The sequence below is a fragment of the Pezoporus wallicus genome, unplaced genomic scaffold (assembly GCF_028554395.1).
Source record: "Pezoporus wallicus isolate ANWC-B61680 ecotype Strahan unplaced genomic scaffold, APGP_CSIRO_Pwel_v1 contig_14114, whole genome shotgun sequence".
NCBI lineage: Eukaryota > Metazoa > Chordata > Aves > Psittaciformes > Psittacidae > Pezoporus > Pezoporus wallicus.
Window position 1 is genome coordinate 97,598 of NW_026635323.1, and position 15,337 is coordinate 112,934.

At 62.2% G+C, this 15,337-nt stretch overlaps 1 protein-coding gene across 1 annotated transcript in view; it reads right to left on the reverse strand.

Annotated features, from left to right (window-relative positions):
• Positions 1-15,337, reverse strand: part of LRP1 (LDL receptor related protein 1) — a 64,231-nt gene that overhangs the window by 18,571 nt on the left and 30,323 nt on the right. Inside the window, exons 9-41 of the mRNA XM_057418823.1 lie at positions 15,049-15,238; positions 14,605-14,748; positions 14,215-14,451; positions 13,692-13,872; positions 13,334-13,556; positions 12,984-13,173; positions 12,350-12,475; positions 11,962-12,102; positions 11,582-11,707; positions 11,271-11,387; positions 11,084-11,164; positions 9,248-9,415; positions 8,879-9,061; positions 8,260-8,460; positions 7,936-8,181; positions 7,548-7,745; positions 6,891-7,095; positions 6,606-6,770; positions 6,060-6,304; positions 5,736-5,867; positions 5,403-5,630; positions 5,090-5,264; positions 4,674-4,768; positions 4,304-4,453; positions 3,943-4,083; positions 3,704-3,832; positions 2,662-2,793; positions 2,318-2,452; positions 2,111-2,240; positions 1,729-1,855; positions 1,388-1,539; positions 1,138-1,262; positions 670-1,041 (exon numbers count right to left, since the gene is read on the reverse strand). Coding sequence (XP_057274806.1) covers positions 670-1,041; positions 1,138-1,262; positions 1,388-1,539; positions 1,729-1,855; positions 2,111-2,240; positions 2,318-2,452; positions 2,662-2,793; positions 3,704-3,832; positions 3,943-4,083; positions 4,304-4,453; positions 4,674-4,768; positions 5,090-5,264; positions 5,403-5,630; positions 5,736-5,867; positions 6,060-6,304; positions 6,606-6,770; positions 6,891-7,095; positions 7,548-7,745; positions 7,936-8,181; positions 8,260-8,460; positions 8,879-9,061; positions 9,248-9,415; positions 11,084-11,164; positions 11,271-11,387; positions 11,582-11,707; positions 11,962-12,102; positions 12,350-12,475; positions 12,984-13,173; positions 13,334-13,556; positions 13,692-13,872; positions 14,215-14,451; positions 14,605-14,748; positions 15,049-15,238 — 5,590 coding nt within the window. The remainder of the gene's footprint in view (positions 1-669; positions 1,042-1,137; positions 1,263-1,387; positions 1,540-1,728; positions 1,856-2,110; positions 2,241-2,317; positions 2,453-2,661; positions 2,794-3,703; positions 3,833-3,942; positions 4,084-4,303; positions 4,454-4,673; positions 4,769-5,089; positions 5,265-5,402; positions 5,631-5,735; positions 5,868-6,059; positions 6,305-6,605; positions 6,771-6,890; positions 7,096-7,547; positions 7,746-7,935; positions 8,182-8,259; positions 8,461-8,878; positions 9,062-9,247; positions 9,416-11,083; positions 11,165-11,270; positions 11,388-11,581; positions 11,708-11,961; positions 12,103-12,349; positions 12,476-12,983; positions 13,174-13,333; positions 13,557-13,691; positions 13,873-14,214; positions 14,452-14,604; positions 14,749-15,048; positions 15,239-15,337) is intronic.

The following is a 15,337-nucleotide window of genomic DNA, read 5'->3' on the forward strand; positions in this document are numbered from 1 at the left end:
GAGCCAGAGGCACGACGTGACGAGACAAAGACTTGTGGCCAACCAGGGATCCTTCTCTCCAGCTCCCAGGCCAGGAGCTTGAACTGCTCACCCATCCTTCCCCGCTAACGACCAGCAAAAGGCTTGATGAACCATGTGTGAGAGCTGGGCCCTGCCCTCCTGATCTCGGCGACAGCAGCCAGCCCGAGTGCCAAATGCAAACACCCGCATTAGCGAGCACATCCATAACCCTTGCTGGACATGCTCCCCAGTGGCAGAGCAGCAGATGCGGGCTCTCCAGCTGCTGCAGGAGCCGATGCCACCATCTGAGTGCAGACAGAGCCTGGAGGTGAGCACGGGGCAAGGTTGGCTCAGGCTCAACGGCTCTGCCTTGGAAGTCAACGGAGCAGCTCCCAGGTTTGCTGCAGTGCCTTGCTCCTAGAGCAGCGCCTGCCCACGTGCGCGCCTCAGCCTCGTGATCCGCTCTGCGTGCCAGAACAAGCTCTGCGAGGCTGCGTCCTCCAGCACCGGCTCCAGGAGGGAGCTCGCAGCTGAACCCTTCCCATCCACCACTCCAAACGCCTCCCAGACACCGAAACACGTCCATTTGGGGGGAGGAAAGGGGGAGTTCAGGATGGGGGAGAGCACAAAGGAGGGCTGAGAGGGCTCCAAGAGCCCTGCGACACTCACTCTCCACAATGGTCTTGCGCCCGGTGCCGTCGTCGTTGATCTGCTGGATGTTGCCGAAGTGGATGTCGCTGTAGAAGATGCGGTTGCTGCCCTTGGAGCCGTAGCGGTAGTCAAAGGCCAAGGCGATGACGTTCTTCATGTGCTCGGCGTCCTCGAAGGGCTTGATGGGCGCGTTGAGGTTGTTCTCGTCTGACAGGTGGATGCTCTTGAGGATGGTGCGCTCCGAGTACAGCAGGTATCCGTCGTAGTCCCGGCAGCTCACCCCGTCCTCAGACAGCATGCCATGGGCACAGGCACACGTCCTCTGCCCATTGCCCCGGAAGAGGCAGAGCTGCTGGCAGCCCCCATTGTTCTGAGCACAGATGTTGGTGCCTGCGCAGGAAAAGGGGGGTTGTTGGAGGCTCTGCGTAGGATGCTCCCTGCTCCCCCATTCCCAGAGGAAGCTGACCCCCCTGCTCCCACACGCACCCTTCTGCCTGGCCCGGTTGAAGACTTTGATGTCCTTGAGCTGCACGCCGATCCCCGTCCGCAGGGACACCGACTCGGTGGCATTGTCCTTGTTGCCTCTTTTGATGGAGCCATTCGCATGAGTCCTAAAGAAAGGATGGAGCCACTGAGAGACCGACACGGGGCCAAGCCCAGCAGCACCCTGTGGCGGGACCCAGAGCACCCACCTTCCGAGGCAACCCAACACCACCGCATCCCTTGGACCCCGTACCTATCGCTCCAGTAGATGTACTCCTCAAAGACCGACACGGAGAACATGTCCATGTTGTTGCTGGACAGAACAACCTCTCGGTTTTCACCCGTCTCCAGGTCAATCCGTTCTATCTTGTCTGTCCGGGCATCGCACCAGTAAAGCTTTCCATCCTGAGGTGATGAGAAAGCAGCTGGATCAGCAACGGAGCAGTGCATTGGGGAGGCACAAAGGAACCCTCTGCATCTCCCACCACAGAGTTCCTTTGGAACAACCCTCCCTGAACTGGAGAGGAGCCCCCATGGCCCTGGCAAAGCCGTGTCCCACCAGCACGGCTTTAGGGACCTCTGGGCACACAGTACCTCGTAGTCGACGGATATCCCGTTGGGCCAACTGATGCTGACGTTAACCAGCACCATCCTCTCGGTGCCATCCAGGCGAGAGCGCTCAATGCGGGGGTACTGCCCCCACTCCGTCCAGAACAGGTACCTGCAGGGGACAGCACGGATGTGACCAAGGCTGGCCAGAAACAGCATCCTCGGGCCTTCGGGACAAACGCTGCTCCCCCTCATCCCTCCACACCAGATCCCTGCTGCTCTGCCAGGATCCCACGTGCTTGCAGGGAAAGGAGCTCTGCATTCAGCTGGATGCAGCCCAGAAAGCAGGCACAGACCTCCCACGTCCTCCATCCAAACAGCTCCCCTCTCCCTGTGAACAGCCAAAGCTGGAGCTGCAGCATCTCACCCCTTCTCTGGATGGACCGTGATGGCCCGCGGCTTGTCCAGCCCCTGTGAGATGACCACGTAGCGGAAGGACCCGTTCAGCCTGGCCACCTCGATCACATCGAAGCCCTGGTCGGTCCAGTAGATGTTTCCTGCAGAGAGGGGATGGTGAACGCCACCCTGAGCCCTGCTCCCATCCATTCCGCCCCGCTCCAGAGCCCCATCTCACCGGCGATCCAGTCCACAGCGATGCCCTCCACGCGGCCAATGCCGTTGGTGACCACGTCCTCCCGCCACGTCTGGTCCCGCTTGGCCCTGCTAATGGTGCTCAGACCCATGTCCACCCAGTAAATGGTGTCGTTCTCTGCCAGGCAGGAGAGTGGGTGTCAGTGACCACCTCTGGGTCACTCCAAATGCAGCACAGACCCCAAAGCCCCAGTGTGAGGACCTGAATCCCTCCCTCACCCGAAGCTGCTGAGGGGATGCTGTAGGACAGAGGAAGATCTGGGGATGGTCCCCTCATACTCCCCAGCCTCTCCAGCCCCACTGTCCCGCTCCCAGCCCCTGTGTCACCTGCATGGAAGTCGATCCCCACGGCCAAGGAGGTTCCTGACACAGGCACGAGAGCATCCGACTTGTCATTGGGGTCCAGGGGAATGCCTCGGATCCCCTCATGGACCGAATACAGGAGGAAGGAGCCAACACCTGTGACACAGATGGCAGGGGGTGATGCTCACACGGGCAGCACTGTGGTTTCTCAAGGAGGGAGGGATGGCCCTGCACGATGGGGACTGATGAGGATGAGCATAAGGAGGAAAAGAGTGGCTTTGACTGCCACGCTGGGCAGGGGGAGGGATGGCAAACCCTATGGAAAGAGGGCAGCGAACAGAGTCTGGGATGAGGTTGCGGATGGCTGGGGCAGGAACACAATGAACAGCCTCAAAGCCCTTCCCTGCCCAGCTCTGCAATGGGGCCGTGTCCTGCACCCCCTGGATGCTGCAAGGCCCCCCCTGTTCAAGGGGTTCTGACCCCCACAGGACCCAAGGGAGGCACGAGCCAAGCCTCTGTGCAGAGCGCTGCTGGCAAAGGCTCTGCGCCGCATCTGGGTCAGGGCAGCGCTTGTTATTCAGTCCCTGGCCTGACCCAGATGGTGCAGCAGCTCTGCCAGCACCCTCCAAAACACCAAGAACATTCTGCACACAAACAGCCTTTGAGAGGCCCTGGCAGCGACCAGGCTCTTCCCTCCCAAGGGAGATGATGGCAAAGCCGGCAGGGAATGGGGATCTGCAGAGCAAACGCCTTCTCCCAGCCCCATTCCCAGAGACCCAAACAGGGAAGTTTAGCTTGGATATAAGGAAGTTCTTTACTGTGAGGGTGCTGGGACACTGGAATGGGCTGCCCAGGGAAGCTGTGAATGCTCCATCCCTGGCAGTGCTCAAGGCCAGGTTGGACAGAGCCTTGGGTGACCTGGTCGAGGGTGGTCCTCTCGGTTGGAGCTGGATGATCCTTTCCAACCCAAACCATTCCACGGCTCTATGATTCCATGGCTGCACAGCACCATGCGGCACAGCAGAGCTGCGGCATGCAGCGGGCATGGGGGGGTGTCTGTGCTCACCTTCACAGGACTGCTGCCCGCTCTTCAGGCTGTAGCCCGCAGTGCACATGCAGGAGCGGGAGGTCTCGGAAGTGGGGAGGCAGAGCTGGGAGCAGTCCCCGTTGTTTTGGCTGCAGGGATTGGTTCCAGCTGCCGTGGGGAGAGAAGGGGTTGAGGATGGGCTCAGACAACCACCAGGTCACCGTGGTCCAGCTCTGGCCCCTCCTGGCAGCCCGGCCACTGCACAGCCCGGTGCTCACCTTGCTGGATGCTCTCGTCGTACACCTTCATGTGCATCACCAGCGTGGTGCTGTTGCGCAGCACCCTCACCTCCGTCCCGTCCTTCTTGTTGCAGGTACCCATCCTCTCGGAGGCCTGGTCAGCCCACCAGAGCTTGTCACCTGGGAGGAGAAGACGGGAACATGCAGCAGCTTTCCCCCATCCCCTCCCACCCCAGGAGCGAAGAGCAGTGGATCCACATGGATTTACAGCCTGGAGAAAGGGGCCTTTGGTGGAGAAGCATCCCCTGCGCTGCTGATGAGGTGGCTACGAGCGGCCTGTGCTTGGGCAGGGCCAGGAAAGGGCTTCATGAACGGCACCCATCACCCTGGCAGCTCTCACCCATGATGGCCAGGGCAGTCGCCTTGCTCAGCTGGCTCTTGATGGACTCGATCACCTCCAGGTTGCTGCCGTCCAGGTTGCATCTATTGATGGTGCCGTTGCCAGAGCTGATCCAGTACAGCTTGCTCTCTGGGTAGTCAATGGCCAGTCCTAGGAAGCAGAGGACCATCAATGTCCAGCACACGGGGACCATCCATCCCCACGTGGGAGGCGGGATGATGGGAGAGCAGATGGGGTGACGCAGAGAACAGGGGCACGGCGTCAGGCTGACCCAGCACAAACCGGCTGCCAACCCCGATGGAGCTCAAGGCTTTTAGGGCCAGGAAGGGTACGATGGGGTGGTACTGGGGGTGCAGAGGGGGGTTCATACCAACAGGCCCTTTCTGGTTGGTGAAGAGCAGAGTGCGGTTGCTGCCGTCCATGTTGGCCACACTGATGTTGTCCCCGTCTGTCCAGTAAATCTTCCTGTTCCAGCGAGGGGACATTGAGCACAGTGCCCCCCCCGCAGCCCTCCATCCCTCTCCCCCCTCACTGCAGCATCCCCATTGGTGCAGGATCGGTGCAGCCAGGCTGGCGTGCACAGGAACACAGCTTCTGCTGCTGACAACCCCGCACAGCCCCCGGCTCCTCTCACACACCTCCTACACGCGCTGACACATCGGGAGAGCATCCTGCTCCCTGCACCCCCACACGCGTGTGCACACGTGTGCCTGCACATACACCTCCTCCTGCTCCCACAGCCCTGCCCTGACACCACCCCCCCCCCAAATCTGCAGCACCACTTACCCCTGGAGGGGGTGAACCACCAGGCAATGAGGCTTGTCCAGCCCCTGGATCACTGCGTTCTTGAAGGAGCCATCCAGCCGAGCCACGTTGATCTGCTTCTTGTTGGCATCATAGCTGGTCCAGAAGAGGTTTCTGGAAACCCAGTCCACGGAGAGGCCGTGGGCATTGGGCAGGTCTGAAAGGGAACAGAGAAAGGAGACTGGTTAGCAGTGAGGATGGGGCTGGGATGCTGCTCGGATGAAGAGGAAGGGCCGATCTCATAGAGCCAAAGCCTCTGCCCTGCTCTGATGGGGCCATGCTCGTCCGCACCCACCCGCAGAGACGACGGTCTCCACACCAGTGCCGTTGATGAAGGCTCTCTTGATGGTCTGTGTGCGGACATCAGACCAGTAGATGCGCTGCTCCAGAGCATCGTAGTCCACCACGGTGACGTTGTCGATGTCGGGCACCGTGAAGGAGATGATGTAGTTGTAATAGGGGTTGTCGATGTCCACGCCGCGGATCTCCATCTGCCGCGCGTACAGCAGGAACTTCTTGAACTCTGGGGACGAGGACAAGAGGGGTGGTTGTGGGACGTGGTCTGCAGGGGAGCTCCAAAGCACCCAGACCCCCTCCTCACCCTATGGTGGCCTGGACAGACCCTTACCATAGCAGGTCACGTTGTCCTTGTCCAGCTTCATGAGGTGGGGACAGGCACAGGACAAGGTGCGGTTGTAGTTGATGAGGCAGAGGTGGGAACACGGCCCTTTGCCCCCATTGGCTTCACAGGGATTGGGAGCTGCGAAAGGGGTAAAGACTCAGCGATGTCCCTATTCCATGGGGCCCTAAAGAGCTGCAGGCGCCCCCAGACCTCAGCCTGCCCCATTGAGGAGCTGGGACCGCCCAGCATCATCACCCCGGAACACCCCTTTTGCTCTCCCCGCTCTCCCCACAGCCCATCCCATTGCCTGTGCCCCCTGCCAGGGCTCACCCAGGGGCTGCCGGGAGGGGTGATAGACCTGCAGGTCGAAAGGCTGCGTGTTGGTCCTCTGCACCACCGTCACGTTGTGCCCCGTCCACTTGTTGGCCTTGGCCAGCGTGTTGGTGCGCCAGTCGGTCCAGTAGACCTCCCCTCCGTACAGGGTGACGGCGAAGGGATGCGACAGGTACTCGTGTCCCCGCAGCACCTCGATGTGCCCCGTCCCATCGTATAGGGCGGAGTAGATAGCGTCTGACCTGTGCACAGCAGAGCCAAGCACAGGTCTGTAACCCCAACGGGTTGAAGCAGCCGCCTCCTCTGCTCTCTTTAATGCGGAGGAGGAGGACGATTTACACCCGCGATGAGAGCCCCCGCAGAGGACAAAACCCAAAGCAAAGGCTGGGACGTGCTGCAGACACAAACAGACCCCACAGAGCAAAGCCTTCAGCTCCCAGCCCAGCAGTCAAATGGCAGCACAACACAGGAGCGACGGGGAAGGAGCTGCGAGGGCTGGGTCCCAGCGGGGACGGGAGCTGCGGGGCAGTGCCCCGGTCCTACCTGGCGTCAATCCAGAGGATGCGCTTCTCCAGGTAGTCCACAGTGAGCCCATTGGGCCACCCTCCAGAGCCCGTCTCCTTGTGGATGGTGCGCCGGCCCGCGCCGCTCATGGAGGCAGCCTCAATGCGGGGCAGGCTGGCATCCCAGTCTGTCCAGAACAGGATCCTGCAGGGAACAGCCAGCAGGGACCGTCAGCGCGGGGATGAGCTCTGGGATGCGCGCCCCAGCCCGGCCTCACACCACAAGGATGCTGGCCCTGGGGACCGACGGCTGCTCCTGCCTTACCCGTAGCGAGGGTCCAGGGCGATGGCGCGGGGATGCTCGATGTCCCCAGCCAGCAGCGTGGTGCGCATGGTGCCGTCCAGCTTGGCCACCTCGATCTGGTCCAGGTTGCTCTCCACCCAGTAGATGTTGCCGGCGATCCAGTCCACAGCCAGCCCCTCGGGGGTGGCCAGCCCGTACTGTATGACCACCTCGAAGCTGGTCAGAGCTGTGGGGCACAGCACCGCGCAGGATCAGGGGGGTGCCTCTTCCCCCACCGCTGTCACACCCCGCTCCTGAACAGCTCCATAGGGGTCTACTTCATCCCCAAATGGGGCCTGAACCCCAAAGGGCTCAGCCCCACGTCCATGGTCCTGGCTGGGCTCTCGCTGCCCCAGTGTGGGCATCTCCCCCCATTGCTCTGCAGCGCTGCTGGGGAGGGGGCCTGGCTTTGTGCTCGCAGCTGCTGGGCTGCAATTACCATGAGGGAAGTGCCGGGAATTCTAATTAACTCCTACATAATGAGCAGCTTCAGGGAGCACAACAGGATCGCTACAGGGGCCGTGGACTCCAGTAGCTGCACCAGTGCAGGGTGCCAAGGAGTCACGGGCAGCGCCAGATCCCAACCTGCATCCCTGCCTGGTCCCCACCAGCTTCCTCCATGCCCCCCCAGCTACGCACCCCCATTCTCGAGCAGCTTTCCCCTGTAGATCTTGTCCTCCACCACGTCGGTCCAGTACAGCGAGCTCTGGTTGAGGTGGAAGTCCAGGGCGATGGTGTTGCGCAGCCCGGGGACCAGGACGCTGTAGTCACCGCGGTGCAGGTCAATCCTGCGGATCTCGTGGCGGTTCGAGAAGATGATGAACGGCTTGAAGGGGTCTGGGGGGAGCAGGGAAGAGTCATGGACCCTGCCTCCTGGCCCCAGCTCCATCTACTGCCCTGCACAGTAACGGGACGCTCGTGCCAGGCAAGGACAGCGAGGGCTCTGCTCTTCCCCGGGACCTGATGCTGCTGCCTCCAAGAGCAAGGGGAGGACACCCCCGTCCCTTGCATCCCCCCCTGCACGCACCCAGGCTGCGGCAGCTCTCTCCATCAGGCTCCAGCATCCAGCCCTCGTAGCAGGAGCACTTGACGTTGTACTTGTCCTGCTCGCACTTCTGGCTGCACTTGAGGTGCTTGGCGCAGTAGCTCTGGATCTGACAGGTCTTGTTGTCCGAGCCCAGCTCCATCCCCAGGGGACAGGAGCAGACGATGCCCTCGCCCGGGGCCACGGTGCAGTTGTGGCTGCAGCCGCCGTTGTTGAGGGAGCACTGGTCTATGGGGAGAGGATGCGCTGGTCAGGTCCCTGCCGGGGAGCCCCGGGGCCGCAGCGCCCGGCTCCGCACCCACTCACCGCAGAGCTCGCCCTCATCGGAGCCGTCCCCGCAGTCGTCGGAGCCGTCGCAGAGCTTCTCGGGGGGCAGGCAGATGGAGGTGCTGTTGGCGCAGGTGTGCGAGGGGGGTTTGCACACCAGCGACTCGCAGTTCTCCTCGTCCGAGTTGTCCTCGCAGTCGCTGTCGCCGTCGCAGACCCAGGCCTTGCTGATGCAGCGGGCTGCCAGGGGGCACAGAGGCAGGGGTGATGTTGTTTAGCATCACAGAATGGTTTGGGTTAGAAAGGAGCTTAAAGCTCACCCAGTTCCAACCCCCTGCCATGGGCAGGGACACCTCACACTAGAGCGGGGTGCTCCAAGCCCCATCCAACCTGGCCTTGAACACTGCCAGGGATGGGGCATTTACCACTTCTCTGGGCAAACTGTGCACCAGTGCATTGCCACCCTCACAGTGAAGAGCTTCTCCCTTATCTCCAACCTGAACTTCCCCTGTTTCAGTTTAACCCCATCACCCCTTGTCCCATCACTGCTGTCCCCAGTGAAGACAAAGCACCCTGAGCTGGTGCCCTTCCACTACTGCCCCTGTCCCCACTGAGCCCAGCTTAAATGGGCAGTGATTCCCCCCCCGTGTGCCCTCACCTGAGTCCTTGCAGCCAAACTTGACATTGGGGTCGCAGGCGTGGGTGACCCCCTCGCAGTTCTTCTCATCACTGGAGTCCATGCAGTCCGTGTCGCCGTCGCAACGCCAGCGCATGGGGATGCAGAGCCCGTCCAGCCGGCACTGGAACTCATCAGTGTGGCAGCCCCCGGGCGGGCGCGTGGCTATGGGGGGGACACATACACCCGCTCACTGCTTTTGCCCCCCAGGAACTGGAAACTGGAGGGGGGAGATGCAGGAGTGGGGTATGTGGGTGGGCAGAGGATGCTGCACAACTCCCTCCCTGGAAGAGCTGAGGCAGGATGATGGCAGAGCTGATGCTGGCCCTGGTCCCTCCCCGTGGGGCTCACCCTGGTTGGTGCAGTTGGCGTGAGTCTCGTCGCTGTAGTCCCCGCAATCGTTGTCCCCGTCGCAGGTCCAGTGCACGGGGATGCAGCGCCCGCTGTTGCACTTGAACTGGTTGCTGGAGCAGGAGTGGCTGCAGCCGGCCTCGTCGCTGTTATCCCCGCAGTCATTGTCTGGAGAGGGGAAAGGGAGCAGGAACGGGCTCAGACAGTGCCCGGGAGGGAGGGTTGGTGGAGGCACAGCAGGAGGGAGGAAGGCTGAGACCCCCCCTCCCCTGCCCCAGGAGGCAGCCAGGGGAAGGGGGGGAACAGCAGGGATGGGGATGGACCACACCGACAGACAGGACGTGGGGTGATGGGCAGCCCCTCGGTGCTGGACCCCCATCAGAGAGGTCCCGGCCCCCCGCCTCCCACCACAGCACCAGCAAAGCACATAGAAAATGAGACACAGAAACTGCATAGATCAGCCATGTACCTGGGGGGCACCAGCAGCACCGGGACGGCTCTGCTCCACGGGGGAGCGGAGCTGGGTGATGGTGCTCTCCTCTATGGAGCGCATCCATTGGGAAGTTGGGCTGGAATGGCCAATTGGGGGGGCTTCTCTTGCCTGGAGGAACCCCCGGCACCCTCTGATGGGCAGAGGGAGCTGTAGTCTGATAGTGCTGGACAATGGCAATGCGGCCCCTGGCTCTGCCCTGCACAAGGCAAGGGGCTGGCCTGACTTACTGGGGCTCTGCTCCATGGCAGATGCCTTGCATGGGTTTGGGGAAGAGCTTTGCTTCCCGATGCCTCTCCCTCCCCTGCACGGGGGAGCTTGTGATGGGCACGGGGATGATGGCACTGGTGTTGCTGTCGTAGCTTCACCATCCCCAGCTCCCACAGCTTTGCTCCCTGGCACCCAGCACAGGGGCATCACCAGCGTCTGGAGCAGCAGCCCATGGAGGGGGGGCAGGTTTAGGGGTTGCTTAGGGCCAGGTTGGGGGGGTTCTGGTGCATGTTGATCTATGCACTAACCGGTAGGCTTTGGACAGTTCTTTTCGTCAGAGCCATCCCCACAATCTTTTTCTGAAACACAGAACCAACCAAGACAGGAGAGTGGGCACGATGACAAACGAAACACCAACAGCACACGCACAGAGGGCTGGCCCCAAAACCAGCGCTGACACCGGGACGTGAACACTGACATGGAAGAGGGACACACACAGAGGGGCTGCACAGGCACCCGAGCGGCGCGGGGAGGCGAGAGCAGACGCAGGTGCCCGGTGGGATGCTCCATGCATTGGTTCCTATGGCTGCCAGCACTGGGGGGTCCCTGGGGTGGCTCGGAGCTGGGGCTGCCCATGCAGCTCCCTGCTGACCCCTGGCACCAGCAGCTCTGAACGGCTCTCGCCTGCTCTGGAGCCATCAATCAAACCTAAGGACGCAGAGCTGCTGGAATAAACCTGTGGGGAGGGAAAGCAGCCTCGGGGCAAACCCTCCCTTCCCAGCGTGGCCTTGGAAGCAGATGTGAGGCCAGATGGGAGCTCACTGGGAGACCTCTCCTGCCTTCCCTGGGGCCACAGGCTCTGGCTGAGCAGCACAGGCTCATCCCAAACACTGGGGCAGAGCTTTGGCCGCTTCACAAAGAACACCAGGATCTGCTGCCATGATCCCTGCCAGGCTGCGCCTGCGGCACCCAAGGAAAACGAGCGTGGATGCGGGATGCGGATCCAGCTTCAGTTAATGCCTCCTGCCTCCAGGGCAGGGGCTCTGCTGCTCAAATGGCCCCTGCAGGACCAGGCCTGGCACCCCTGCGTCTGGTCTCGCCGTGCCCTCGGCCGCAGTGGGGCCGCGGTTCCTCACCGTTATCGCACCGCCAGTTGATGTTGATGCAGCGCCCGTTGTTGCAGGTGAACTGAGTCAAGGGGAAGCAGGTCGGGTAGGCTGCGGAGGAGGCAGAAGCACCATCAGTGTGTGGGGTGTGTGTGTGTGTGGGGGGGTGTGTGTGACCCCCTGCATCCCAGCCCTCACATCCCCAAAGGATGCTCACCGCACGAGGCGGACTCATCGGAGCGGTCCCCGCAGTCATCGTCCAGGTCACACGTCCAGGAGATGGGGATGCAGCGACCACTGGCACAGGAGAACTGGTTGGGGGAGCAGGTCCGAGCTGGTCCAGGGAAGAGAGGCAGAGCTTCAGGAGCGTTGCAAGGGGAAAGGTGGGAACAAACCCCCCCCCGCGAGGCAAAACTGGCTGCAAAGTGGGCAGCATGCAGAGAACACGCTGTGTTCGACGAAGGCTGTGGACCAGCACATCAACGTGGGCTCTCCTGCTGCTCCCTAAGGATGAGGCAGGCTCCTCACCCGAGCACGTGGAGTTGGACTCGTCCTCGTTGTTCCCGCAGTCGTTGTCCCCATCGCAGAGCCAGCGGTTGGGGATGCAGCGGTTGTTCTTGCATTTGAAGCGGTCGGAGGGGCATGTGTGCTGGTCTAAAGGGGGGACACAAGCTCAGGACCTGCCCTGCATCCCCCCCCATTCCCCTCCACATCTGCTGGCGAGAAGAACTGAGGCAGAAAAAGGCAGGGATGCAGGGACCCTCATCAGTGTTTCCCCCCTCAACTGCTTGAGCCTGCTCCCGTTTAGAGGTCCTGGCTGCCCAGCCCCACATCTTAACCCCAACCCCGCTGCCTCAGGAGCACACAAACCACGACCCCCCCCCCCCATGCAGGAGGCAGCTACACACGGCAGAGCTCCGGGGCCTCATCGCTGTTGTCCAAGCAGTCGTTGTCCCCATCACACTTCCAGCGCTCCTGGATGCAGCGGTTGTTCTTGCAGGCGAACTCCCCGGGCTGGCACTGCGGAGGGGGGACGTAGGACGGGTTGGCTGGCAAGGGAAAAGCAAAGGGAAGGGATGACGTTAACCCAGTGCAGAGCAGCAGCGAGGACAGTGCCGTGTCCCCACGCTGGCAGCCCCGAGAAGCACCGGTGCCCATGCACACGCTGGAGCAGGCACCCGCACAGCTTCACCCCTCTCCTTTAAGCACGGCCCTGCCCAGAGCCCAACCCTCCCCTTCGCTGGCAGCATCCTGCACGGAGATGCCACCACGGCCCTCTGCCCGCTCGCATCCTACCCTGGCAGGTCACAGTGTCCGGCCCCAGGACCTGGTCCTCGGCACAGGCACATTGCCGGCCCCGCGGCGTGGCCAGGCACAAGCTGCTGCAGCCCCCGTTGTTGACGCGGCACTTGTTGGAGCCCACTGCGGAGGCAAAGCAGGGCTGAGAAGGGAGCTCCAGTCCTAGCAGGGCTCCTAACCCTGGCCCTAACCCCAGGACTCCTTCCACAGGCTGCACGACTTAGAACTCAGCTCCTCACGCAAGGCAGCCGGGCCCCCTCAGGCTGAACTAGCCAGGAAGGGAAGGGAAGGAAGGAGAGAAAAGGATGGAGGGGCAGGGGATGAGGCATGGTGATGGACCATGGGGATATGGACAAAAGGAAGCAAAAAGGGGTGGGGGGCTGCTTAGGTGGGGCAGCCCCCAGCCTCCACCCCCATCTCCTCATGTGGGGCACGTCCCCACAGCACCAGGCAGATGGTGAGGAGGTGCCCAAAGAAGTGATAAATGCCCCATCCCTGGCAGGGCTCAAGGCCGGGTTGGATGGGGCTTGGAGGAAGTGTGAGGTGTCCCCGCTCTGCAGGGGCTGGAACTGCCTGAGCTTTAGGTCCTTTCCAACCCAATGCATTCCCTGGCTCCGTGTGGCCCCAGCACCTTGCTGCTGCTGCGCGTCGTACATCCGGATCTCGAAGATGGGCGGGCGCTCGTTCCGCAGCAGGCTCACCACCTTGGAGGCCTGGTCCAGGCGGTAGATGCTGCCGCTGCGGTACTCGGTCCAGAAGAGGAAGTTGCTGTAGTGGCACAGCCCGAAGGCGTGATTCAGCTCCGGTCCCTCGTACACGATCTGTAGGCGCAGGAGATGGAGGGGCTCGTCGTTAGCTGGGACCCCGCGTGGGGGGACAGGGCAAGGGACATTGGAAGGGGATAGGAGGATGCAAGCAGCAGGGGAGCACGGATGCAGTGGATGCATTGGGGTCATCATCACCCTGAGAGCCTCCACTTGCCTTCCGCTCGGTGCCGTTGAGATAGACCATCTCGATGCGGTCGTAGAAAGCATCCACCCAGTAAAGGATCTTGGCTGGGATGTCCAGGCTCAGCCCATTGGGCCACAGGACGGTCTTGGAGGTGATGAAGACGTTGCGGTTGGAGCCATCCATCCAGGCTCTCTCGATCTTGCCCCTCTTGCTGTCCTTAGGATCCTCCTCCCAGTCCGTCCAGTACATCCACCTACCAGAGACACGAAGCTGTTAGAGACGCAGACCCAAAGCCCACCCCAACGCTGGTCAGAGTGGAGGGGTCCTGTGCCCATAGACGGGTCCCAGCCCAATGCAACAGCCCAACGGCCCTCCCAGGCACCCGCACCCGTTCAGGGGGTCCACCACGATGGCACGGGGATGGGTCATCTTCCCCTCAATCAGTGTCTTCCGGGTCTGGGCAGCCTTCTCCAGCCGAGCCACACTGATGGTCTTCTTGGGGCCATCATCCGTCCAGTACAGGTTGTTCCCCATCCAGTCCACAGCGATCCCTTCCACGTTGTGGATGCCTTTGGGGAGCAGCAGGAACAGGCGCCCATCACCGGGGGAGAAGCGGAACCAACAGCCCCCTATGATTAACTCGTATTCGGCACCACCGGATCTCAACCCAAAGCAGCAGGGCTGACAGACCCCCCCCCCCCCCCAGCTCCAGTGCAGGCAGCTCCCCAGCCACAGGGAATTGGGCTGGATAAAGCCCAGTTTGGGAGCATCTTTGGCTGGTTTGCCCCAAGGCAACACAAATGTACTCAGCTGCGGCAGCGCGGGGATGGAGCAGGACCGCACTGACCCCCAAGGACTGTGTGGATCCCTCCCATCCGACCTGATGGGGAGAGGGACCCTGAGCCACGCACCATCCTTCAGGATGGTCTCTCGCTCCGTGCCGTCGATCTTCTGCCGCCCGATGAGGTAGCTGGTGGTGTCAGCGAAGTAGATGAAGCCCGTCTCAGCATGGAAGTCCAGCGCACGGGGGTTCATGAGGTTCTCGATGGGGATCATGTGCTCGTCGGGCACCTTGGCCCCCATGTCCATCCCGCGGATGATGCCCGGACGCCCCTTCCCATACACCAGGAAGAGCTCGTGCTCGGGCTCTGCAGGGCGATGGGGAAAGCCATCACCACCGGCCCGGCGTGGGCCTGCAGGGACCACAGAGCCCAGCAGGCAGCCCCACAGCTTAGGCCAGGAAGGAAAGGGATGTTCGGAGGGAAGGAACTGCGCAGCTCTGCCTGCCCTCCAGGACTCACTTTTGCAAGACTTCCCATCGCTGCCCAGGCTGAACCCGGAGCGGCACCGGCACGTCCGGCTCTTGTGGCTGTTCCCAAGGAGGCAGATGTCGGAGCAGCCTCCCGGCTTGCCAAACTGGTCGGGCTCGCAGGCATGGCTCCTCACTGCAACACAGAGCATCACAGAGGTGTCCTGCCCAGCCCCGGCGAGCACCCATGGGCAGGGGACCCCGCTCTGCAACCGCTGGGATGTGGAAACGGTCAATGGATTGGGGGGGCTCTTTCCCCCCTTGAGCTCCCAGCCAGGGGCTGAGCATCACCAAGGCATCACCAAAGCTGAACACCACCAGAGAGGGGCAAGGACGTGCCCAAGGTGAAGGATGCAGGAGGCGCAGCCCGTCCCCATCCCCACCCAGCCAGCCCTTGGCACCCAAGAAGCTGCTGTCAGCCAGGCTGGGGTCCTACCTGTGGGCTGGCGCCGTTGGTGGTAGATGTGCAGCGCTCCCCCCTTGTCCACCCGCGTCACCACCTGGTACTCGGTGCTGTTGAAGCGGTTGACGCGGATGACGCTGGTTTTCTGCTGGGCGTTGGCGTTGTCGGAGTTGGTGGCATAGAGGTAGTTCTCGAAGACGGTCAGCCCATAGAGGTGCTCGATCTGGGAGGCATCCACAGGGAACGATGGAGGAGGCAGGCGCAAAGCCCCTCATCCTGCCCTATGGCCCACGCCCCTGCCTCCTCAGGCCGAGCTCAGGCA